This window comes from Erinaceus europaeus, chromosome 3 (genome assembly GCF_950295315.1).
Source record: "Erinaceus europaeus chromosome 3, mEriEur2.1, whole genome shotgun sequence".
Classification (NCBI taxonomy): Eukaryota; Metazoa; Chordata; class Mammalia; order Eulipotyphla; family Erinaceidae; genus Erinaceus; species Erinaceus europaeus.
This window is the reverse complement of record NC_080164.1, coordinates 33,385,160-33,410,477: the sequence shown is the minus strand read 5'-3', so window position 1 is coordinate 33,410,477 and position 25,318 is coordinate 33,385,160. Positions and strand designations below refer to the sequence as shown.

The 25,318-nt window shown below is 39.3% G+C and overlaps 1 protein-coding gene across 9 annotated transcripts in view; it reads right to left on the bottom strand.

The window, feature by feature from the left end:
• The window catches only part of KIDINS220 (kinase D interacting substrate 220), a 129,256-nt gene that overhangs the window by 66,962 nt on the left and 36,976 nt on the right, over nt 1–25,318 (bottom strand). For all 9 annotated transcript variants that reach the window (XM_060187026.1, XM_016187766.2, XM_060187023.1 and 6 more), the window contains exons 8-17: nt 22,406–22,504; nt 19,617–19,715; nt 17,505–17,603; nt 15,409–15,586; nt 12,736–12,900; nt 10,669–10,848; nt 8,631–8,796; nt 6,526–6,677; nt 6,100–6,389; nt 1,545–1,685 (exon numbers count right to left, since the gene is read on the bottom strand). In XM_060187026.1, the coding sequence (XP_060043009.1) occupies nt 1,545–1,685; nt 6,100–6,389; nt 6,526–6,677; nt 8,631–8,796; nt 10,669–10,848; nt 12,736–12,900; nt 15,409–15,586; nt 17,505–17,603; nt 19,617–19,715; nt 22,406–22,504 (1,569 nt within the window). The remainder of the gene's footprint in view (nt 1–1,544; nt 1,686–6,099; nt 6,390–6,525; nt 6,678–8,630; nt 8,797–10,668; nt 10,849–12,735; nt 12,901–15,408; nt 15,587–17,504; nt 17,604–19,616; nt 19,716–22,405; nt 22,505–25,318) is intronic.

Genomic DNA, 25,318 nt, shown 5'->3' with positions numbered 1-25,318 from the left:
CCTAAGGTGTAATCACTGAGTCCCTTATATACCCTACTTTAATAGAAACAACTCACAAATTCTGTGAATTCCCTACACTCACAGTATCAGAGAAAAGTTGAAATCGCACAATAAACTTCAGATATTCTACTCATTTATATTTTCATAGTAACAGTAATCTGAAGAAGTTTCCTGACCCCAGACTTCTTGATATTTGCTGTCAGAAATTCTATTGATTTTATCTATACCTCCACGTTTATAAACCATGCCTGACTGATAGCCATCAGGAACATTCCTTTGTCTAAAAATACCAGGAGACCTTCCCAGTAAGAAAGGTTTCAGGCACTCATTTTCACAACTCCCTCCCCCTTCAGGCAGAGGTATGGAGAGTGTCAAAGAGATCTCAGCCACAGGCCTAGAGATAATGCAAAAATCTATTTATCTGTAACTGACAATTGGCCCCTTCCCTGAAAGATTTGGGGGTTGTGCATAGAGTGACCTGAAAAGAAACCAGTATTTCTTGGGGCATCAAAGAAGTGCACCTGACCTAATGACATTCAGACAAAGACTACTGTAAATAAGGATTAATACACTCTTGATGCCTCCCCCACCTTGAAAGTGATTTGTGCTTTGGTAATTGCTCCTGAAGTATGTTAACTTAAAAACATCTTTGATCTTTATAGTTCCTTTTGATGTGATGCATGATCTTACCAACAAATACTCTGCCTGGAGTTCTGATCAGTGTTGTCCACCTGACACTCTCCCATCTCAGAATGTTTGGAGGGTCCCCTCCAGACCTCTTTAGATTTGGTGATTAACTACTATATGATGCAAAAATTATTTTCTCTCAACCCTGAGATGCATTGGCTCTCAGGGTCCTGGCATCTGGCTAAGGTACTCCACCCACATATCAGCTATAGTAATCCAAAATTTAGGAGTAGGAGCTGGAACACCTGGTAGAGTGCACATGTTACAATGTATATGGACCCAAGTTCAAGCCCTTGGATCCTACCTGCAGGGGGAAAGCTTCATGAGCCGTGAAGCAATACTGCCAGTGTCTCTTTCTCTCCCTTTCTATTACCCCTTACATCTCAGTTTCTCACTATCTCTATCCAATGAATAAATAAATAAAAATTTAAACCTTTTTTTTTTAGATTTTTTAAAAAATCTTTATTTGCTGGATAGAGACAGCCAGAAGGAAGGGGGTGGTAGGAAGGAAGGGGGAGAGACAGAGAGACACCTGCAACCCTGCTTCACCACTCGCAAAGTTTTCCCCTTGCAGGTGGGAACCAGGGGCTCAAACCTGGGTCCCAGTGCACTGTAACATGTGCGCTCAACCACGTGCACCACCACCCAGCCCCAAAATTTAAAACTTTTAAAAGTGTTTAAATCTGTTGTGCTTAAACTTTTGCTGGTTTGGCATTTCAAAAATGGTGTTTTTACAGAAGAATCACCAAAGAAACAGATACTATGTAATTCCACTTGAGCTATTCTTAAAGTCATTCCTCTCGGCTATCATAAATGAGACCATTCTAGTTTCCAAGTGGTTAGTGGTTATGACGTACAGTGTCCAGCATCTGAAGTACTTTGTCCTGTTCACAGGCATCTAGCCCATCAATGATGACCACCAGCCTTGTCTGATTCTGAGTAAAGCTGTCAATGGTTTTTGCCATCCTGGCCATCAATTCCACTTCACACTTAAGAACCTGTGCAAAAGACAGGATAAAACGCAAGGAAGATATAAGGATGTTTCTTTAGAAGCATGACAGAAAGTCATCAGTGAGAGGAAAAAAATACGAATTTCTCATTTGCCAGTTGGTGTTCCAATTAATATGTAGTGAGGGAATCACAATTTACAAATGTCGTCATTTAAACTAGAATGCTATAGAACAGTGTAAGGTAGACACTATTGTTGTTAAAATTTCTGATGCTCTTGCCGGCCGGGTTGGCTTGCTTCACGGTGGTGAACAGAGACGCGGAGACAACGGCTGGGCAGGGCAGCTGTATTTCTTTATTCAGGAACAACGATTCACAAACTAAGACAAACTAATCACCAAACAGAACTCTGCTGTCTCTTTGCGGCGGCGCAAGCACTCTCTCTTTTACTCTGGAACTCAGGAACCCTCTCCCTTACTCTCGAACTCAGAAACTCTCGCACTCTCGCACTCTCGAACTCCGGAACTCAGGAACTCTGTCACTCGGGAACTCAGGAACTCTCGGACTCCGGAACCCTCTCCCAGGGTCCCTTGGGGTGGGGCCAAGCAGGCCCGCGAAATTAACAGGACTCATCCAATTCTCTTGGAGGGGGAGGGCTAGAACAAGCCAATGTAAAGCATACGACAATTCCCCCTTTTCTTTTTAACTAAATGACTATAGTATCAAGGGTGTGGGGTGAACAGAAACATATATAACCAAAACCAGCATGTTGCCAAGGGAAGGCCTGAGGGGGCCATATCTGAAAAAAAAAACTTTTCTTGCCTCTGGGGGGCTACTTGCCTCGACGGGCAATTGCATGGGGGCGGGGAACGGCCTAGGGTCCCACAGGCAGCTGGCTGCAACTTACTTACTATGAAACAAAACTTGTTATTAGCATATCTACTGCAGGATCTAACGTTTTTAATAGAGAAGGAATTTGAGACTTTTACATATCAACAACGTCTTTTAACCTTTTGTTACACCCATTCAAGATGGAGACACACCTTAGGTGTGGGCCGGAGAGGAAACCTCAGGCATGAGAATAATTAGCATAGCCATTGTGCGATCTACCATTTCTAATAGAGAAGGTAGTGTTTTACATATCAACAAGTCTATTTAACCTTTTGTTTAGACCAACTTAGTTGAAATATATTGATTGTTAACTAATTTTTACCTCAGACTTTAAATGTAAGTTAATTTTTATCTTTATGAGAATTACGTTGAAAACCTTTTTCATTTATCTTTGACTAGTAAGAATTTAGCCTTAAAGCTACTGTTTACCAAACTTTAAACATACACATAAACATAGTCATTAATACACGAGGAGAGAAACCTTTGTTACGAAGACATGTCATTTTAAACACGAATTTAAATCTATATTGTCTTAGTTGTTGGGGGGGGGGGTTCACCATCCGGAGGTGGCTTCCCGTGTAGCTCCACTTCTAGGAATTGCAGGTTGCGATCTCTGCACAAATCTCTGCATACTCCAGCTTGTCTGCCTTCAGACCGGACCGGCGGCTGGAGATCTCGTGTGCCCAGTTTTGGCAGGGAGCCCGGGGGTCCGGGAGGCCCGGGATGGTTCCAGAATTCATAGAAAGAGGGCAGGCAGGCCATCTTTGTAGAAGGCGTGGGCCTAGGTGCCCAGGGGTGGCGGCCATGATGGGCCGCCGCGGCCCTGCCCCATGGCCCTGCCATGTCTGCTGCCCTGTTCGCAGTGGCCGAGCAGCGTGGAGGGATCACGCGTCCAGTGCCCTGCGCCACGCGGTGGAGAGCCGGCTCCTGTGGGCTGGCCTCAGGCTCCAGCATGTTGGCATCGGGCTCCAGCATGTTGGCCTCAGGCTCCAGCATGTTGGCATCGGGCTCCAGCATGTTGGCATCGGGCTCTAGCGTGCTGGCATCAGGCTCTTGCATGGTGGCGTAGGCCTCCTGCAGGCTGCGGGGCTGCGGGGTTGCTGGCGCGGTGCGCGGGGTTGTCTGGGCGCAGCCGGCTGGCTGGCTGTTTGACCAGGTGGAAACAGCAGCTCCGCGCCTTGCCTCCCGCCCGCTGGCTCTTCCCGCTGGCTGTTCTGAGTTCGCTCGAGCGAGTGGAAACCACAGAGTGGTCCAGAGATAAATGTTCCAGAAACAGCAAAACAGTCTCGTGAAGAAAGAGCAGAGGCCTTTGGAGATCTCTTCACAAGCAGAAGAGAAGGCCATCGTGCATAGGTAGCCAAATTGTCTTTACTTATCTGAGAGATGCGCAGGTCAGGTCCACGTGGGCGCCATTTGTTGTTAAAATTTCTGATGCTCTTGCCGGGCGGGTTGGCTTGCTTCACGGTGGTGAACAGAGACGCGGAGACAACGGCTGAGCAGGGCAGCTGTATTTCTTTATTCAGGAACAACGATTCACAAACTAAGACAAACTAATCACCAAACAGAACTCTGCTGTCTCTTTGCGGCGGCGCAAGCACTCTCTCTTTTACTCTGGAACTCAGGAACCCTCTCCCTTACTCTCGAACTCAGAAACTCTCGCACTCTTGCACTCTCGACCTTGAGGACTATACAATGCCAAATAGCCCCTCTGTTTGGTGGGTCATGCCTCCTGCCGCCCCCTCATTATGTACCCTTGCCCTTTTCCCCACTCAAGCAGGGAATGTTCCTTTACACACCAATCCTTCCCTTCACACCCCACTGACTTTTACTTCTCCCCTTCGTGTCCCTTCCTATTTTGTTATGTCATTTAGGCTTATGTCCAAAAGGTTTCTGCCCCATGATAGTCTTTTATAGACTTTGTACATCTTATGCAATTACTAGATAGAAAGATAGAAAAGATGTAGAGATACTGTGAAGAGATGGTTGAGCAGGCTGCGCTTAAACCTATGAGATGAGTCTCTCCAGGTAAGTCTCTCTCTCTGAAGAGGGGTTGAGCACAGGAGGACATTTAAATCTCACAAGGTTGGCAGCCATTTAAGCCTTCCCTCCTCCACAGAAAGTCCTACATCTTCCCACCTGAGCATGGCATTCCTCTAAAACATTTAAGCATGCTCCATTTTTCTTTACTGTGTCCATTTAGATATAAAGGGATAGGAGGAGATGTTGCTGAGGACTTATTCTGATGCAGTCTCCGCCCCCAGGTTTTTCTATGCCCCGCTAAATCCTAGAGTGCCCCCTTTCAACCAATCCTGGCTCCGCCCCCAGGTTTTCCTATGCCTCGCTAAATCCTAGAGTGCCCCCTTTCAACCAATCCTGGCCCTACACGTCACCCCTGGTTGTCGCCCAATAAAAAGCCCCCTCACCCCTCCCCTCGCTCTCTCTGGGCTCTCGGCTCTCCCTCTCTGAGGTCTCGCTCCCTGCTCTCCCCCCGTGGTCGGCCATTGCTGGCTGGCTCCACGTGGTCTGAACCAAACCTCCCCCCCATCCTATAATAAAGATCTGTGTACCCCTTTGCTCTGGACGTCCGCTCTCTTCTCCGCGGTGCAGCCCGACACCAGACCACCTCAACAACACACTATAATATCGACTCTAAAAAGATAATGGTTTAGGGACTTGGTGGTGGAGCACTAACATGTTGCAATGCACAAGGACCCAGGTTCAAACCCTCAGCCTCCACCTGTAGGAAGCAGCTTCATGAGCAGTGAAGTAGTGCTACAAGTATCTCTTTTTCTCTCTCCCCCTTCCCTTTCAATTTCTGTCTCTATCCAAAATAAATAAAAATTCAATTAAATTAAGTCAGAACCTGGGTTGAATGACTTACTAGGTAAAATCAAATGCTCTACATGTCTAAAGACTGAGATATAATGCAAATCTAAATGTTCTAAACACATTACAGTGACTCCTGACAGCATATGACATCTTGATTAAAAGGGCTGCAAAAACTGCATAAAATTCTTTTAATTCTTTTTTTAATTTTTAAATTAATTTATTATTGGATACAGACAGAAATTGAGAGGGAGAGAGACAGAGAGACATCTGAAGCCCTGCTTCACCACTCATGAAGCCTTCCCCCTGCAGATGAGGCCCAGGGGCTTGAACCTGGGTCCTTGTGCACTGCAGTGTGTGTGCTTAACCAGGTGCGCCACCACCTGGCCCCCAAATTCTTTTAATTCTAGGACTATGATCCTGTTTCATATATTTTGATGGTTCAATCTGCTTATTCTAGCAAGTTCTAGTCAAACCTATATAACTAGGTAGCAATTACTAGCTGTAGAATAATTGACAAACTCTTTCAAATTTCTCTGTAAAAGCCCATTTTATAAAAACGTTATTGCTACTTTTTTTTTCACTTCAAATACATATTTACGGGGGAGAAATATGGAATAAAGCTAGAAATAAATGCAATATTACATTTATAGAGTATTCACACTAAAGTTCAAATGATAGAAATTCACAATACACAATTCACAATACAAATTCACAATTGTTTACAAAATACCAGTGAGTACTTACCTTCATGAACCCTTCACTCTTCAATTTGTGCAGTCTGGAGGCAGCACTGTGGAGGCGTTTCCTTTGAGAATTGAGAAGAGAGTCCAGGACCTGCCACCATGTACGACAGTTCAGCAAAAAGGCCAACCCCACTACAGAGGCAATTGATATGAGCACGGCGTTCACCGTCAGATGTTTTGGGTCAACTCTGAATATGGCCAGAAGAGTAATTCCCGCAATAATGCAGCCAAAGATAAAAAGGAAGATGACAAAAGATGGGAGGCAGCATGTCTTTTTCCATTTCTTTTTACCTGTAAAAAAAAAAAATTGGTCTAAGCAGTTACTACATTCACAGCATATGGCAGATGTTCAGCTGGTCTTTCCATAAACATACATGAACATTCATTACAAACTCAACCAATTGGCAAAGAAGGAAGGAAGGCCTACCTTGTGAATCTTCAGTCTTGAACACCCTAAAAAGTCTGGTTGCCAAAAAGCCAAACTCTCGTTCACATGCATCTGAGAGGGTAGCAATCATTTCAGCCATGGATGTTTCTCCACCTACACTGGACAGTCTATTGTAATCTGTAAACAAAAACCTAGGAGAAAAGGAAGATAAAGCATTATGCAGACAGCTAAAGAAAGAAATAATCTTAACATACGTTACCACTATATGGTTTTCCTAGATTTGTTTTACATCTCTCTCTTTTCTTTTTTATCATCTTTATTTATTGGATAGAGACTGCCAGAAACCAAGAGGAAGGGGAGATAGAGACAGAGAGACACCTGCAGCCCTGCTTCAACACTCACAAAGCTTTCCACTGTAGATGGGGACTGGGGCTCGAACCTGGGTCCTAGAGCACTGTAACATGTGTGCTCAATCAGCTGCACCACCACCTGGCCTCTACATCTCTTTCCACATTATTTTTTAAAATATTCTGGGAAGGGGGGACAGGCAGTGGCATACCTGGTTAAGTGCATATATCACCATATGCTGAACATGGGCCCTGGATCAGATCAATGGGGTTTACAGTTAACAATATTTACATACTTTTCCCATATTTGGGAGCTACTCTATTCCCTTATTCTCTGATCCAGCTTTCTAGTCCTTTTTCCAACTATGACACCATGCCCCCAGACAATAGCTTAGGTCACCTGCACATCAGATGTCAGGTGCAGGCAAAAACTAGTTGGGTCATGAGCCCCTTGGAATATACCTAACATAGACCTACTAGCTTTTTCCAAAATGGAGACCCCCACATTTCCATCTGCAATATTCTTGCCTTTAGGTTCATAATTAGTCAACAATTTGCTCTTCTTTCTATCTTAACTCTTTTTCAGTCACCAGGTTCCAGATGCTACCATGATGCCAACCGGACTTCCCAGGGGAGTCCTGGAGCCCCACCTCCCCAGAGCCCTGCCCCACTAGGGAGAGAGACAGACAGGCTGGGAGTATGGATCGACCTGTCAATGCCCATGTTCAGCAGGGAAGCAATTAAAAAAGCCAGACCTTCCACCTTCTGCACCCCATAATGATCCTGGGCCCATGCTCCCAGAGGCTTAAAGAACAGGAAAGCTATCAGGAGAGGGGATGGGATATGGAGTTCCAGTGGTGGGAATTGTACCCCTCTTATCCTATCGTCTTGTCAGTGTTTCCATTTTATAAATAAAAACTAAAAAAAAAAAAAATTCTGGGGGGGTCAGGCAGTGGCATACCTGGTTAATTGCATATATCACCATAAGCAAGGACCCTGGTTCAAGCCCTCACCACCCAGCTGAAGGAGGGAAGCTTCAGGGGCAATGAAGCAGGTCTGCAAGTCTCTCTCTCTGTCCCTACCACCTCTCCATTTTTCTCTGTCCTATCAAATAAAATAAAAAGAAAAATTAAAAAGAAAAAAAAAAAGGAAAAATTGGTCACTGGGAGCAGAGGAGTCATAGTACCAGCACTGAGCTTCAGCCATAACCCTGTGGTAATAAAAATAAAATTTGAGAAGGAAATAATAAAGAATATATGACATTATGTGCTTCTTCTTAGAAAAAGACAGTAATAATAGTTACATGTAACAGTTATATGAGTTCTGATCAAAGACAAAAGGGTAAGATGTTATGAACAAGGGGGGGCTGAGAAGGTATCTTAGTGGTAAAGCATTGACCTAGTATATATGCATAAGGCTCTGAATTCAATGCCTGGCACAGCATATGATGCAATAATGCTCTAGTCACTCTCTAGATCATAAAACACATACACATTTTTATTAGAGCTTCAACATTTTTTCAAATATTTATATTTATTTTCAAATACACTTGTATGTATATTTCTTATATATCATATGAATTTACAAATATTTCAAATACATTTATTTGAAAAAATATTTTCAAATATATATATATTCCAAAATGTGTTTGACCAGGGTATATTTGTCTATTTTATTACTCAAATAAAAAGTTCAAGGGACTAATGATTTTTAAAATATATACTAGTAAATTATGCATTATAAAAAATTTTTGCTTCATCTTATTAAATGTTCCTTCTGTAAAGGAGACTAACTCACCTTACAGGTAAAGCTTTAGTGGTTTGTTCTGGCAGTTCAGGTGGATTCACAAACATCAGTTTAAGGAGGAGTTGCAAATATCCAATATGTCTTGCCAATCTAGTACTGAGGACCCAGGCCCAATTCCAACTCTCTCCTTCTCTTCGTCCACCAAAGTAAATGACAACTGAAAATCACAGTTAGAAAAAAGTCATTATGCAAGCAGTCTTTTCCCTTTAAATAGTCAAATATTAAATAATTATAGGATTACATAAATTTGTTTTTAATTTTTTTAAGAATTTATTCATTTATTCATGAGAAAGATAGGAGGAGAGAAAGAACCTGCCATCACTCTGGTACATGTGCTGCCAGGGATTGAACTCGGAACCTAATGCTTGAGAGTCTAGTGGCTTAGCCACTGCACCACCTCCCGGACCACATGGAAGGATTACATAAATTTTTATGACCACTTAGTATTTCGTAAGTACCCCTCTAATAACTCCTTAACCCTCCTCCACTAACAGAAGTGATGTGAAAATGGAATGTAATCTAACATAGGTATTAGAAACAACCAGACAGATAAATGCCTTAAACAAAAACCTACACTTAGGTAAACCCAAGGTAAGTGACTTTGGATGCATCACCATTTGCAACTGTTAGAGCTACCAGTTATTCACAAAATAAACGCTATTTCCTTCCTATAATTGGGGAAAGAAAAAAAAAAACGGGAACAGGGATTTTATATTTTTCACTTGTTTCTTTTTTTTAACTTGTTAATTTTCTCATATTCAGTTTTGATTTTGATAATTAATTTTTTAGTTTATAATTTTTCATGGTTTAAGGGCTTTTATTATCTTTAGTTATTGGATAGAGATAGCCAGAAACCGAGAGAGAAGGGAGTGACAGAGAGGAAGAGAGGGGAAGAGATAGAAAGACAGGAGTCGGGCGGTAGTACGGTGGGTAAAGCGCACATGGTGCAGAGCGCAAGGACCAGCATGAGGATCCCGGTTCGAGCCTCCGGTTCCCCACCTGCAGGGGAGTCGCTTCACAGTTGGTGAATCAGGTCAGGCAGGTGTCTGTCTTTCTCTCCCCCTCTGTCTTCCCCTCCTCTCTCCATTTCTCTCTGTCCTATCCAACAACAACGACATCAATAAGAACAACAATAATAACTACAACAATAAAGCAACAACAAGGGCAACAAAAGAGAAAATAAATAAATGAAAAAAAGAGAGAGAGACACCTGTAACAGTTTCACCACTTGCAAAGCTTTCCCCCTGCAGGTGGGGACTGGGGACTCAAACCTGGATGCTTGAACATTGTGACGTGCACTCAACCAAGTGTGCCACCACCTGGCCCCAGTTTAATGACTTTAAAAAGTTAATCTCTTAGTGTTTGTTTTTCTAATTCAATTTAATTACATTTGTTTATAAATAAAATTATAGTCACGATCACAATGCTCAAGAGCATATCAATGATGGCTTTGAATTCATTTTTCAAAAAAGACTTAAATATAAATAATTAGGGTACATAGTAGAAATCACAGTATATTTCAATATTAACTAGTACAGTAGTTTTAAAGTGTTTCTGGGAGTGGAGCAGTGGAGCACCTGGTTGAGCACACACATTACCACACACAAGAACCCAGGTTCTAGCCACCCCCCAGTCCTTATCTGCAGGAGGGAAGCTTCACAAGCAGTGAAGCAGGTCTGCAGCTGTCTCTATCTCTCCCTCTCTATCTCCTCCTCTCCTCCCAATTTCTCTCTATCAAATACAAAAGAAGAAGAAAAAAAAAAGGGAAAAAATGGCTGCCTGAAGTAGTGGGTTCATAGTGCTGGCACTGAGCCCCAGCAATAACCCTAGTGGCAATATAAATAAATAAACAGTGTTTCTGGATAGTTACGGACCATGTTCCTTGGGCTAAATTATAAAAGATCAATTCTCTCATTTAATTATGAAAATCATTTATAGGAGTTAAGAGACAGATATAGATCATAAATTAAACAAACAAAATCAGTCAACATTTTCTCTATTTTTAAGAAAAGATAAAAAGCTTACTTACTAAAGAAAATATATAGGAGAGCCAAGAAGCTCAGTGACACTGCTACCCCAAGATTTAGGTCAACTGTAAAAACAAACACTAATCCAATTCCTCCACAAAGTAGCAGAGTTAGAAATACAATTAGCCATGAAAATTGAAAAAGAGGTTCAATCTGTTGTCCTGCAAAAGTCTTCATCTCATCTGAAAGACAAAAATCCCCACATGAATGAATCCTTAATTCTGTATTAAGAAATACAACTTTTAACATTATGTGAACTTTCATTTTCAATAGATGCATTTAATAGGAACAAAGTCCTCAGTCTGTTGCTACTTACCCAAACTGATCAATGCTGTCTCTTGAAAAACATAAAAATCTCATCTCTAAGTGTACATAAGCCCTATCATACCCACTCTCCTACTTGACATACTGAGGATACATAAAATCTTTTTTTCCATGTGTTTTTATCTATATGTGGTCTGTGACATATAAGATATTGTTCATATATAGAACTAAAGATCACAACTTGGCTGTGTCTTCAAACTATAAATCTATATTCCTTTTGATCAGCACCATTCCCCATCTTTTGCTCTCTAAACACATTTGAGAGTCACTGCTCCTAAAGGTATGTGTTGAGCACAGATGAGTCCCAAAGAACATTCTCGATACAAATTCGGTAAAACTTTACAGGCACACTGAAGCCTGTTTTTGAAGAATGAGTAAGATTTTAGCAATAGGTGTACACGGGTGCGTGGCCAGGAGGAAACAACTGACTAGGAAGCTCCTAATAGCAGACGCACACCAGGTAAACTATCTAATCTGTTCTTGGGAGAGTGAACAGTTCTCTGTGACTGCAGCATGGAACATATGAGAGGTTATGCTGGCAGGTGTGGCAAGGCAAACTGCCAAGTTTGTGAAGGATGTTGAAAATGACGATTATAAGAAACACCGACAATGTGCTACCATAGGGTTTTGAGTATACTGTATCCTAACTGAATTTAAGTGATTATATGCAGGGCCAGTAACAGGGATGTAAAACCCTAAGAAAACTCAATTTAACTATTGCAAATAATGCAGTCATGAACATGGGGGTACATGTATACTTTTGAATTTGTGCTTCCACTTCCTAGGAGTGATACTGGTTCAACACAGGGCATTTCCATGTTTTTTTTTTTTAATTATTATTATTAATTTATTCCCTTTTGTTGCCCTTGCTGTTTTATTGTTGTAGTCATCATTGATGTCATTGTTGTTGGATAGGACAGAGAGAAATGGAGAGGGGAGGGGAAGACAGAGAGAGGGAGAGAAAGAGAGACACCTGCAGACCTGCTTCACCGCTTGTGAAGCGACTCCCCTACAGGTGGGGAGCTGGGGGCTTTAACTGGGATCCTTACACAGGTCCTTGCACTTTGCGCCACCTGAGCTTAACCCGCTGCGCTACAGCCCGACTCCCGGCATTTCCATGTTTATTTAAGTGTTCTCCAAACTGGTTTCCATAGGAGTTGTACCAGGTTGCAGTCCCACCAACAGTATAACAAGTTTCCTTTCTCTCCACCTCTTTACTAACAATTGATATGGAAGCAACTTAAATACCCAACAACTTGTTTCTTTATCCAGACAAGTGGATAAAGAAGTTGTAGGAAAATTATGTAAAAGATCACAACTCTGCAATCAGAAAGGGTGAAACTGTAACACTGTAACATCTGGAACAAAATGAATGGAATTGGAGGTGATTATGCTGAGCAGAAAAAGAGGTAAAAAAAAATACTGACTGGATCGTTTCACTAATATGTGGACTACTGATGAGCTTACAAAAAAGGGGGATGAGAAGGGTTGGGATACAGAACCTTGTAGGGGGCTTTGGTGACTTACACGCATCATGTATAGAGTATGAATTACACCTGAAATTTGATAATTTTGCTAAATAATTTTAAATCACACACACAAAATTTAATTCAACTTAGTAAACTGTAACATATATATCCCCCACAAAAAAAGAAGAAAAGACATCTTACATTATTTCAGGAAAAAAAAAATGGCACTAGAGAAAACAAAGTTATGCATAAATTTTCTGCAAACACGTCCTTTACCTTCTAGTTTCTTGAGTAAGAAAGATTTACCACTTCCCCACTGTGCATACAGTCCCACACAAATAGGTGGCTGCATGGTTGGTTCACTGAGAATGTCTGCCAGGGCACTGCTATATAAATCATAACCAAGCATGTCACCATCTGTTTCAGTAGGAGACAGGTGTCCTGTAATTACAAGCACACACCAACAACATTAACATTACAAAGGCACATCAATCCTCGTTTATTAATTATACTAGAAATATAATTATTTCAAATAGATCTGTGTAAAAAATAGATTTAGATTCTTAGCATATATTTTGTGTTGAGGATGGAGTTCCTATTTTAATTTCATAGAATTTAAGATTGCAGGATAGGATAATAGTTTGTACAGGGAAGGGGAAAAATGCTGCCAAAGTAACACAACAAGTCAATAAGGCACATTTCAATTTCAGAGATGAAATTCAAGTGTGAAACAATATGCATTTTAAACCAATAAACAGGGTAGTTAAAGTATAAACTAGTTTATAGGAATAAACTTAAAACATGTAATAATAACTTCATAAAGAGAGCTGGAAAATATTATTAAAGAAGATGATCAAATATCAGAGAAAAAGATACATTCCAAGGTCCCAGGAAGATAGAAAGAGGTTCAATGACATAAACATAGTCATCTCCAGAAATTAGTCTATCATTTGAGGGTAATAACATTTACAACCCGAGAAAACTCTGAAAATTTGAGAAGCGATAAGAAAATGCAAGAGGGGACCTGATTAAGCACACACATTACCATGTGCAAGGATTTGGGTTCCAGCCCCAGCTCCTCGCCTGGAGGTAGGACACTTTACCAGCTGTGAAGCAGGTATTGCAGGTATCTCTCTGTTTCTGTCTCCCTCTCTAACTCCTCTCCCCCTCTCAATTTCTCTGTCCTATTAAATTAAAAAGAAAGAAAGAAAGAAAGAAAGAAAGAAAGAAAGAAAGAAAGAAAGAAAGAAAGAAAGAAATGCTGTTGGAGTAGTGGAATTGTAGTATAGGCACCAAGCCCCAACAGTAACTCTGGAGGTAAAAAAAAAAAAAAAAAAAAGACTAGTTGAAAGGTATTCAGGTACTGAGGTAGCTCAGCTGCCAAAGAACATGCCTTACAAACCTGAAGCCCCAGGACCACATATGGCCTGAGTGGTCCTCTGTTCGGTGTCCCTCTTTCTCTCCTTCTCCCTCTCTCACACACACACACACAAGAAATCTTTCAAAAAGAAGTATAGCGATTCTAAAGGATAGTTGCCTTTGAGAAGCATCAAAATATACTATAACTACAAAAATCAGATCATTGCAGAACTCACAAAGATTAACATTAGGCAGCATTTCAAATCAGTGGGTGTTAGATGAACTGAATTAGTAAGTGGTACTGGGAGTTTGGTCATTCATTCGATAAAAAAGTGAAATTAGAACTCTTCACATCTCATACTTTAACAAAAATAAGGTCCTGAAACATTAAAAATTAAATGTAATAAGTAAAACCACAAATACTAGACAAACATAAGAGAAATAAAAAAAACTTTGTAAATCTTTGCATAGGAAAAACCTTTCTCTCTCAATATAATACTAGGGCCAGAACTATAGGAAATGACTGATGAGTGATCTATAACAATGTACAAATTTTTAAAATCTTTTGGATGAGGTATTAAAAAGCTATCACCGGGGAGTCAGGCTATAGTGCAGCGGGTTAAGCGCAGGTGGCACAAAGCGCAGGGACTGGCATAAGGATCCCGGTTCGAGCCCTGGCTCCCCACCTGCAGGGGAGTCGCTTCACAAGTGGTGAAGCTGGTCTGCAGGTGTCTATCTTTCTCTCCCCATCTCTGTCTTCCCCCTCCTCTCTCCATTTCTCTGTCTTATCCAGCAAGACAACAATAATAACTACAACAATGTTAAACAATAAGGGCAACAAAAGGGAATAAATAAATAGATAATTTAAAAAAAAGCTATCACCACAAAGAATATAATGAATAGAAGGGAAATGCCCATGACATCTAGTGATATTTACTGTCAATTTTAAGATTTTTTTAATAAGAGATAAGTGTACTGCTCTATCAAAATAAATAAATGAATAAACATTTTTAAAAATCAATTCTCCTTTAAAAAAATAGGACTTAATGAGGAAAGGCTATTCTTAGGAAGGAAGAGGGTGCCAAGTATAGTTGGCACTACACATATGAAGGTAGATAAGTCTACATGCTTGAGTCACAGAGCACATGTTGATCAATGCATGAAATATCTACTTACAAAACTATTGGGCAAGAGGTCTTAAAAGCTGACTCAATGTCGTTAATCTAGAATTCTATCAATACAGCACAGAAAACCTTTAATTGGGGAGAAGCATTTTTCCACAGCAGAATACTAACTTCTTCAACTTAACAGTCTTTAGTTATGTGACAGATACAAATGTAAAACTGTTGTTGGCCTCTTAATTTTCTCACTATAGTATTCTTTTTGTTTTAAAGCTTAGTCAGGAAGAGTGATCCGGGAGGTAGCGCAATAGATAAAAGATGAGGTCCCGAGTTCGGGCCCCCGGCAGCACATGTACCAGTGTGATGTCTGGTTCTTTCTCTCTCTCTCCTCCTATCATTCTCATTAATAAATAAATAAAATATTTAAAAAAGAAAAAAAGTTTAGTCAGGAAGAGAATCCAATACTTACTGGCTCCAAATATTTGAGTTAAAATACTTTTCTGATGGCTACAGTCAATGTTGTAGGGTGTCTCGCCTGCTTTGTTGGGTCTGTAAAGCAGCCGTCCATCTTTGGGGTTTCTTAAAAGAAGTTCTGCCAGTTTCCGACTCCTCCCACGGATAGCAATATGCAAAGGAGTATCACCCTTCTGTGAAACAACAAACAGTAAGGAAGTTGAACTTTTTTTTTGTAAACAAGGAATATAGGGAGAGCAACATTTTCATATTTTTATAAAATAATAGAAAATCTTAAATGTTCACATAGATTACTTTTTTATATTTATTTGTTCCCTTTTGTTGCCCTTGCTGTTTTATTATTGTTGTAATTATTGTTGTTGTCACTGATATCATTGTTAGATAGGACAGAGAGAAATGGAGAGAGGAATCATTCAAATATGTATTGTGCGAGGACATCAATTCTTTTTCTCAACTAACTTGGGAATTTGGAGGCTCAGTACTCTGGGATGGAGGGGTGATAATCTGGTTGTTGTGAGGTATGATCACATATATACTGAGGAAATGTGAAACTGTACCCTATGGCAACAGTCTTGTAAATTAACACTTTTTCAATAAAGCACTAATAAGTAAAGGGAAAGCAACTCTATGAAGTATGAAGCGATTTAACCTTATTATGGAAAATATAAAGATTCATTCCTCTAAGAGGCTTATGATAAGGACACACAGCAGAACATTTTCTCTCCTATTAGTAGACATTAAAAGCTCATCTGGAGTGGTGGTACGTAGTATAATGGCTATGCAAAAAGACTCTCATGCTTGAGGCTCCAAAGTTCCAGATTCAATTCCCCACACCACCATAAACCAAAGCTGAGCAGTACTCTGGGGAAAAAAAATAAATAAATAAAAATAAACATTTTTTAAATCTCATCTGCTTTGAAATTCTGTGCTCCCCATCCCAAGTGGATGCTTTTGTCCTATTTAACTGCAAAGAGCTCTATGCCTGAGGATGTCCTCCTTGATGGTCAATGGCAGCTCCTATTAACTTGTATGAGCAACATATGGGACATCTGAAGCTACTTCAAAATGTTTATTTATTTATTCCCTTTTGTTGCCCTTGTTTTATTGTTGTAGTTATTATTGTTGTTTTTATTATTATTGATATTATCGTTGTTGGATAGGACAGAAATGGAGAGAGGAGTGGAAGACAGAAAGGGAGAGAGAAAGACAGACACCTGAAGACCTGCTTCACCACCTGTGAAGCAACTCCCCTGCAGGTGAGAAGCCAGGGGCTCTAACCGGGATCCTTAGGCTTGTCCTTGCGCTTTGTGCCACCTGCATTTAACCCGCTGTGCTATTGCCTGACTCCAGAAGCTACTTCTTTAATAGGGTACTCAAAGTGCTCAGCCCTCACTATGCAATGGAAACAAGTCAAGAAAATATCACTGCGGGGGGCGGGGGAGGGGCTGGCAATGCAGTAGCACAGCAGGTTGAATGCACATAGTACATGCGCCAAGATCCCAGTTCCCACCTGCAGGGAGGTCGCTCTCCCTCTTTATCTCCCCGCCCCCCCAATTTCTCTCTGTCCTAAATGGCCACCAGGAGCAATGGATTCATTGTGCACTGAGCCCCAGCAATTACCCTGGAGGCAGAAAAAAACCACCTCAAAAATCCCACACTTAACAAAATCTCTCCCTTCACAAATATCAAAGATCCCTAGTGAGTCCAACCAAATATATACAGAAAATTCTGAGATAGACAGAGGAGTATGCTTTAAGAGTCTGGACCAGTGCTCACAAGATAGGCCTTACATAATGGAAGAGAGTTTACAAAATAAAACTTTCATGAAATTAAAAGTCACACAAAAGAGAAAGAACTGAGGCTAGAACCTGCTGCTCTGAAATATGGTCTGTAAATTTCCCAACAGTCACAGTTCATTCTTCCCTTTAGTAAAAAGTGACAAAAGGATTAGTGTCACTGAATGACACACTTCTTAAAATGCAGGATCTGTGACATTGAGCAAAGCTCAATTATATATATATATATAATCTCCAGTCTACCAACAGTCTCCCCAAAAGTCTGGTTGTTGATATCTTCCCAGAGTTGCTTTACCTTATCTATAGCGGAGACTTTTGCTCCTTTATCCAGCAGCAGCTCAACTACTTCAATATTTCTCATCTTGGTAGCCTTTATAAGTGGTGTTTCACCATCCTGTGGGCAGATAAGAAAGTTTGCCAGCTTAACCACTTTTTTTTTCTCTAAACATTTATAGACATCAAAATGCATGTCAAGTATTTAAATATCTTTTTTTTAATTGGTAGGTGATTAATGGCTTATAGTAAATAGAGCTATTAGTACATGTGTAAAATTTCTCACTTTCTGAAGGACATTTTCACCCCCAACTTCGGTCCTCCTCCTCCACTGGAGAAAAGTCTGGAGAACTCTCAGAAGGCTAGAAATGGACCTAGCTTATTACCTGGCAATTCTTCTCCTTAGGATATAGCTTAAGGAATCAAATACACCCATCCAAAAAGATCTGTGTATTTAAATGTCTCAACACTAGTACCAGACTATATTGAAAATGTTCTCAAGAACACATAGTTTTAAAAACAAGAAAAATGCCCTTATCAACCAAGCATTTGCATCAAAATAAATCTATATCATTCGGCCAAAGAAGTGCCCAGCTACATATTAGCAGTTTCTGACCTCTGGGGTAGTACCTCCAGAGGCTCCTTCCCAATTCTCACTATCTCCCACCAAACCACCCATAGCCAATGTCCAGACCACCCTGTGTCTAGGTTCCTCAGCACTCAATATATAATATATACATATATACAGATATACATATATATATCTCTTAAGTTATGTATATGTAAGACTTGTGTAAACTGGAAAAAATAAGTTGATACAAGCAAATATGCCATTGGAAAACCCCAAAAAACTTTATGCTTGCATTCAAAATGAAAGTAAAGAGATAAAAAGAGGCTACAGTTCAGCCTGAATTAGGAAAGAGATAAACATGGTCAGAGGTCACAGGTGAATCCATATGTCCAAAAGGAAAAAGGATTATCAAGGAGTTACCTGCAAATCTGTGGGGACTACAAAGATGCTGATTCAGGTCTCAACAACTGAAATAGGACTGCCTAGTGAGGGACTCTGTACATTTGATGTATTCATTATGAATTTCTGTCACTTTAACCCAGAATAACAAACATACTTCATGACAGAAAGTTACAAGATGCAAGGTCAAACAAAACGTAGCCTCTCAAGTCTTATAAAAGTTTCTATTTTTCATGTGTTTTGAGTAAATAAAGTGGTTGATCTGCTGAACCAATAACTACTCATATTGGTCTTTTTAAAGGAAAGGAAGGATTCCAAACAACAGAAATATAAAAGAATTCTGAGGAAATTTTCTGTCCACAATTTATGAATAGCTGATATTGTATTTTCTGAAAGGATTTAACTGGGGCTGGGCAGTGGTGCACCTGGTTGAGTGCACACGCTACCATGCACAAGGACTCAGATTCAAACCCCTAGTTCCCACCTGCAGGGGGGATGTTTCATAAGCAGTGAAATAGTACTGCAGGTTTCTCTCTCTCTCTCTCTTCCCCCAAAGCCCCCCTTTTATCCACCTTTCTTCTTAATTTCTCTCTGTCCTCTCAAATTAAAAAATAATAAATATATTTTTAAAATTATATAACTGTAGTTACAAATTACAAAGCTGTATTTTGATTGTGGATATACAACTCCTGAAGAATTCAAAGCTGCTTTTCAATTTAACTCAATTAACAGTAAAAAAAAAAAAATCACCTATTACCAATATAATTCAGGATCACCAGTATATCTATACAATGGTTTTGTTAAAAGTAACCAATACTAGTATTCAGCACTAGATATTATGAAGAAATTAGGAATGTCAGGGATTGGGGAGTGGCACATCTAGTTAAGCATACACATTATCATGTGTAAGGACCTGGGTTCAAGTCTCTGCTCCCCACCTTCAGAGGGGAAGCTACACAAGTGGTAAAGCAAGTACTGCAGGTATCTCTCTGTCTCCCTTCCTCTCTATCTCTACCTCCCCTCTCAATTTTTCTGTGCCCTACCAAACAAAGGGGAGGCAGGGTGGAGAAAATGGCCCCAAGAAGCAGTCAATTCAATGTGCAGGCACTGAGCCTCAACAATAACCTTAGTGGCAACAACAACAAACAGAAATGTCATTTGTACCTTTGTGCATATTTCAGTGTCCGGATTACACTGTAAGATGTCTCTCACCATTGTTGCATTTCCTTTCTCAACTGCCCAATATAAAGCAGTTTTATTGTCCTGTAGAGGGGGAAAAATAGCAATCATTTTATTTAATACAAAATAAAATATAAAAAGCTGCTACTTGTAAATACAAAATATCAGTGTTAAATGTCTACTCAAAAGCATTAATAGATCTTACCAAAGGGCTCATGGTGGGAAAAGATACTAATCTTTATCCTGTATAAGTACCGCACGCTAACCGATTAGCGCCACTGGAGCTCCACTAATCCTTATCCTACCTCAGATTTACTTTAGAAAAATGATTTATGAATGAAGTTCAGGAGAACTTCTAACTTGGCTTGGAAAGTAGCAAGCACACATAGTTGAAAAGGAAGCTATGTGCCTGTAATGCAATCAGATTTCAGAGGGGAGCACTGATCTAGAAGTCATTAGTACCTTAACTCTGTGTCCTTTGACAAGTCACACATTCTGATCCTTGACTTTTCATATGCCCAATCTTTTCAAAAGATTGTACATGAGATTATACTATACAGAAGTTATGTGAATAGCCTTGATCAATGTTAGTTTTCTTCATCTCTAGCCCACAGAAAGTGATCTAGATCAGACCCTATAAACTCGTACTGAGCTCAAGACACACAGACAACTCGCCAGGTGTCAGGTATCTACATTGCCATGCATGAGGTCCAGTTTCCAACCTTGGTACCACATGGGAGGTGCTATGGCAACAGAGGAAGCTATAGTCTCTCTCCTTTCCTGTGCCTCTCTATTGAGTGACAAGGTGGCCCAGAGCAGTGAAACTGTGCATGCCTGGGACCCTGGTTCAACAAAATTAAATTTAATTGAAATTAAGATTTAAGAATTAAGAATAAAAAAAATCTTGTCTAATTCAAAACCCAAAAATAGATGCACATTGATCTTGAAAGCAGAGCTAGGGGAAAAAACTGATTAAAAGAGGAGAAAATAAGTACAAAGGAATAAAAGTCTAAACAGGCCATTCAGTGGTCTTTTAGCTGAAATACTTTAGAACAAAAAGTAACAAATATATTTCTACTACTGTCATATTAAGTTTCCTATACCAAAACTTCCTCAATTCTCAATCTCAAAAATGCTAGTGTCTCAACTGCCGTAGCTGGCACGCAAACGTTTTCACATTAATCTCCCATCCTATCCTCCCACAAGCCTTACTTCTCCACTAACAAGTTATTTCTTTCATTTCCCTGCTTTTAAAAAATTTTTTTTCATTCCACTGTTGTACTATCTTTGCCTAAAATATCCAGTACTCTTATATTCTACCTATCTATATTCAACTCATCTTTCAAGCTTAGTTTAAATTGCCCCTTCTGGGGCCAGGCGGTGGTGAACCTGGGTAAGTGCACACACTACAGTGTGCAAGGACCCATTTCAAGTCCCTGGTCCCACCTGCAGGGGGAAAGCTTCACAAGTGGTGAAGCAGGGCTGTAGGTGTCTCTCTGTCTCTCTCCATCTCTATCTTCCCTTCCCCTCAATTTCTCTCTGTCTCTATCCAATAATAAATAAAGTTTAAAAAAAAAGAATAAAAAATATTTTTTAAAAAAATAAATAAATTTCCCCTTCTCTCAAAATCTTCCATAGTGTTTTTCATTCCCACCTTAAGGTGAGCATTTAATATTGAATTGTATATTATCTTTTACCAAAAGTAGCAACACTTTTTAAAACATGAAAGAAAATGTTAACAAAACAAACACTGCCCTACTAAAATATGTATTGCTTAGGACCCCTCATAGCATTTTGCATAGTATCAATCACCTTGATATTTTGAATGGATTTGGATATAAACTAAATATAAGAAAAAGTGAGTAGAAATGTAAACTGTTAAAAAATAAGATGGGCTGGGGCAGGGGTAGATAGCATAATGGTTATGCAAACAGACTGTCATGCCTGAGGATTCGAAGTCCCAGGTTCAATCCCCTGCACCACCGTAAACCAGAGCTGATCAGTGCTCTGGTAAAAAAATAAAATAAAATAAAATGGGCTGTGGTACAGGAGGTGGAACACTGGATAAAGGACTAGATTCTCAACCATGAGGTCCTGAATTCAATCCCCGGCAGCACAAATACCAGAGTGATATCTGCTTCTTTCTCTCTTATCTTTCTCATGAATAAATTAATAAATTATTTTTTAAAAATGAAAAAAAGATGTATTTTTAAAAATACAGATTCTTTTAAGTCTAATGTTCATGAAGTATTGGATAAATTCATAACTTTAGGGAGTTACTTTTACTCAAAATTAAGTCTTATAGGTCTGTGAGCCATTGCCTTAAGCAAAGCCTTTATAATAAGTAAGGGTCCTAGTAAAGCCAAACAGAATGGAGAAAAAGTTTAAAAGAATATAAGAGTGGAGGAACACTCTTATATTCTTTTAAATATATGTGAATGAAGAAGGCAAAACAGAATGAAGGGAGGGAAGTAGGAAGGAAGGTCACCTACACTCAAAGTGCCATCATCTTCTCAGTGACACAAGCTACTCATTTTAGGATTGAATATAGTTATACATTAGTGAGGGAAGTGTATTTGAAAAAATTAATTTTTTTATTTACTTCTATGTAAGTTTGACTTAACATAATGCAGAAAATTTAAATGGTTAAATGGCAATGAGACTTAATAATACAAGCAGCCATTAAATAAATCTCAAAAAAAAAGACATTCAGATCAGTTCATATACAGAAGGATTATACTCAAAGATAACAATGGCACTACAATCATACATACCTGTCCTCTAATGTCTATATCAGCATATTTTTGAAGAAGTGCTCGAACAATTTCCACGTGACCTCCTCTGACAGCACCAATCAATACGGTATCACCACTCTAGAAAGACAAAAACAAAAGACAAATTGATGATGAGAACGAATATACAATTTTGGGGTCAGATGGTAGTGTGCCTGGTTGAGCACACAATGTTACAATGCTCAAGGATGCAGGTTCAAGCCCCAGTCCCCACCTCCAGGGGAGGAAGCTTCATGAGTGGTTAGTGCTGCAGGTCTCTCTCTATCTACCTATCTCTATCTCACCCTTCCTTTTCAATTTCTGTCTCTATCCAATAGATAATAAATTAATAAAGTACTTTTTTAAAAAGTATATGCTGCTTTGAAGTTATGTCAATCATTTTTTAACATCATAAACTTTATTTTGAAATTTTCTTATAAAAAGAGTGTTTTTTAATAAGAGCACATTTTTAGTAAACTAATATGAAAACATGTTATTACTATCCTTGAGAATAAGAGAAACAGGAGTTTACATCTCAAAAGGAAAACTCTGAAATTTCACAACAAAGGTTTAAAAGGACATTTCACCCAGGATCAGAAGTCATTCTCTTTGGAGCTACCCTCTTATTAAGTAAAATGACACAGAAGCTGTTAAATGGACCAGAAGAACATTTGGAGATTACACAATATAGTCCCTAGGAGTGTATAAGGAAAGTCATGAACTCCAAAACAGAGAGTTAAATTCAAAGTCATAAGTATATATAAAACAGTACTTCAGAGAGACAGATGATTTTCAGAACAATATCAATATTCAAGTGACATTACAAGTCAAGAGTAAAGAATGCTAATCACTCCCTAGGCCAAGACTACTTTAAAGTTCACTACCTCATAAGATATGTCTTTACCTGACATTATACTGACCAAGCAAGAATCATTATTAATTATATCTTCTCATTACTTCAAATACTAGAAATGGCTATTTTAACAATGGCTACAAATATTTTTATAATTTACAACTAAGTTATGAATCACTTCATTATATTTGGGTTGGGTAAATCCAGGAGCTGTGGCTCATTTCAATCTTAAATTAGCACAAGGGACTACAAAGCAAGATGCAGGTCCTTAAGGATTGTTATGTTTAGCCCTAAGATACTGTATCTTAACTACTACATTAAAAGTAGAAACTAAAATTCATTTTATTTATTATATTTTATTAGTGATTATAAGACTATTCAGGGTATAATTCTATACCACTTCCACCACTTACTTCACTAAGCATAATCACCATAGTTCCAACCATTTTGTCCCAAAGGACACAATCTAATCTTTTTAACTGCTAAGTAGTACTTCACAGAGTGTATGTCTCATGACTTCTTCTTCATCCTCCTCCTCCTCTTATTCTTTTGTATTTATAAGATTCAAATAAGTTATTTTTATTCCATTGTTAAAGGCCTAATTCCATCTAATTATTCCTCACAGGGTTTTTAGTTACTCTGATATTTTAAAGTCTTGTTCAGGAAAATGAAAAGGTACTCATAAGAAAAGCATGTAGGCCATCTGGGCAAAGGTGGATGACCGCATGTGGAAGCTGATGTTGATTTTTATTTACTTTTAGGATTCCACTTTAATTTTCTTTCTAAGTCACACCTACACTTATTATAACTTTTAGGTGTACTCCCTTTTTCCTCTTCCCTCTCAAATAAGGGAAACAGGGCCAAGTCAAATTTCAGTTGAGAATATTAGCATTCATGTGGGCTCAGACTAGTAAATCAATAAAATACTGTAACCATTCTACTGCTTACTATGTTTTAGGCACCGAGAAACAAGATGAGGGAATTTATATGCTAAAAGAGACTAAGTAATACATGATAAACACATTAGAATTAGACAAATGTGGCATGATAGAAAGTAACAACGTAACTACTCTTGAGTAGTTAGAGAAAATCTTTCAGCAGAATAAGATTTAAGTTGAGATTAGAATGGCAAGAAGAAGCCATCACATGAAGATCTGCATTCCAAACAGAGCATAGCTGGTACACAGGTCCCAAGATAGTACGACTGCTGTAGTCATGAAAGAAAGGGAAAGAAAGTTATAAGGCTCATGGATCGGAAGAATAAATATCATCAAAATGAATATTCTCCCCAGAACAATATACCCATTTAATGTGGTACCCATCAAAGTTCCACCAAACTTCTTTAAGAGAATAGAACAAAAACTACATTCATTTATCTGGAACCAGAAAACACCTAGAATTGCCAAAACCATCTTGAGGAAAAGAAACAGAAAAGGAGGCATCACACTCCCAGACCTCAAACTTTACTATAAAGCCATCATAATCAAAACAGCATGGTACTGAACAAAAATAGGCACACAGACCAGTGGAACAGAATTGAAAGCCCAGATCTAAACCCCCACGCCCAGAACTAAACCTCCACACCTATGGACATCTAATCTTTGATAAGGGGGCCCAAAGTATTAAATGGAAGAAGGAGGCTATCTTCAATAAATGGTGCTGGGAAAACTGGGTTGTAACATGCAGAAGAATGAAACTGAACCACTTTATCTCACCAGAAACAAAAAATCAACTCCAAATGGATTAAAGACCTGGATGTTAGACCAGAAACAATCAAGTACTTAGAGGAAAACATTGGTAAAACACTTTCCCACCTAAACCTCAAGGACATCGTTGATGAAACAAACCCAAATGCAAGGAAGACTAAAGCAGAAACAAACAAATGGGACTATATCAAATTGAAAAGCTTCTGCACAGCCAAAGAAACTATCACACAAACAAAGAGACCCCTCACAGAATGGGAGAAGATCTTTACATGCCATACATCAGACAAGAGACTAATCACCAAAATATACAAAGAGCTCAGCAAACTTAGCACCAAAAAAAGCAAATGACCCCATCCA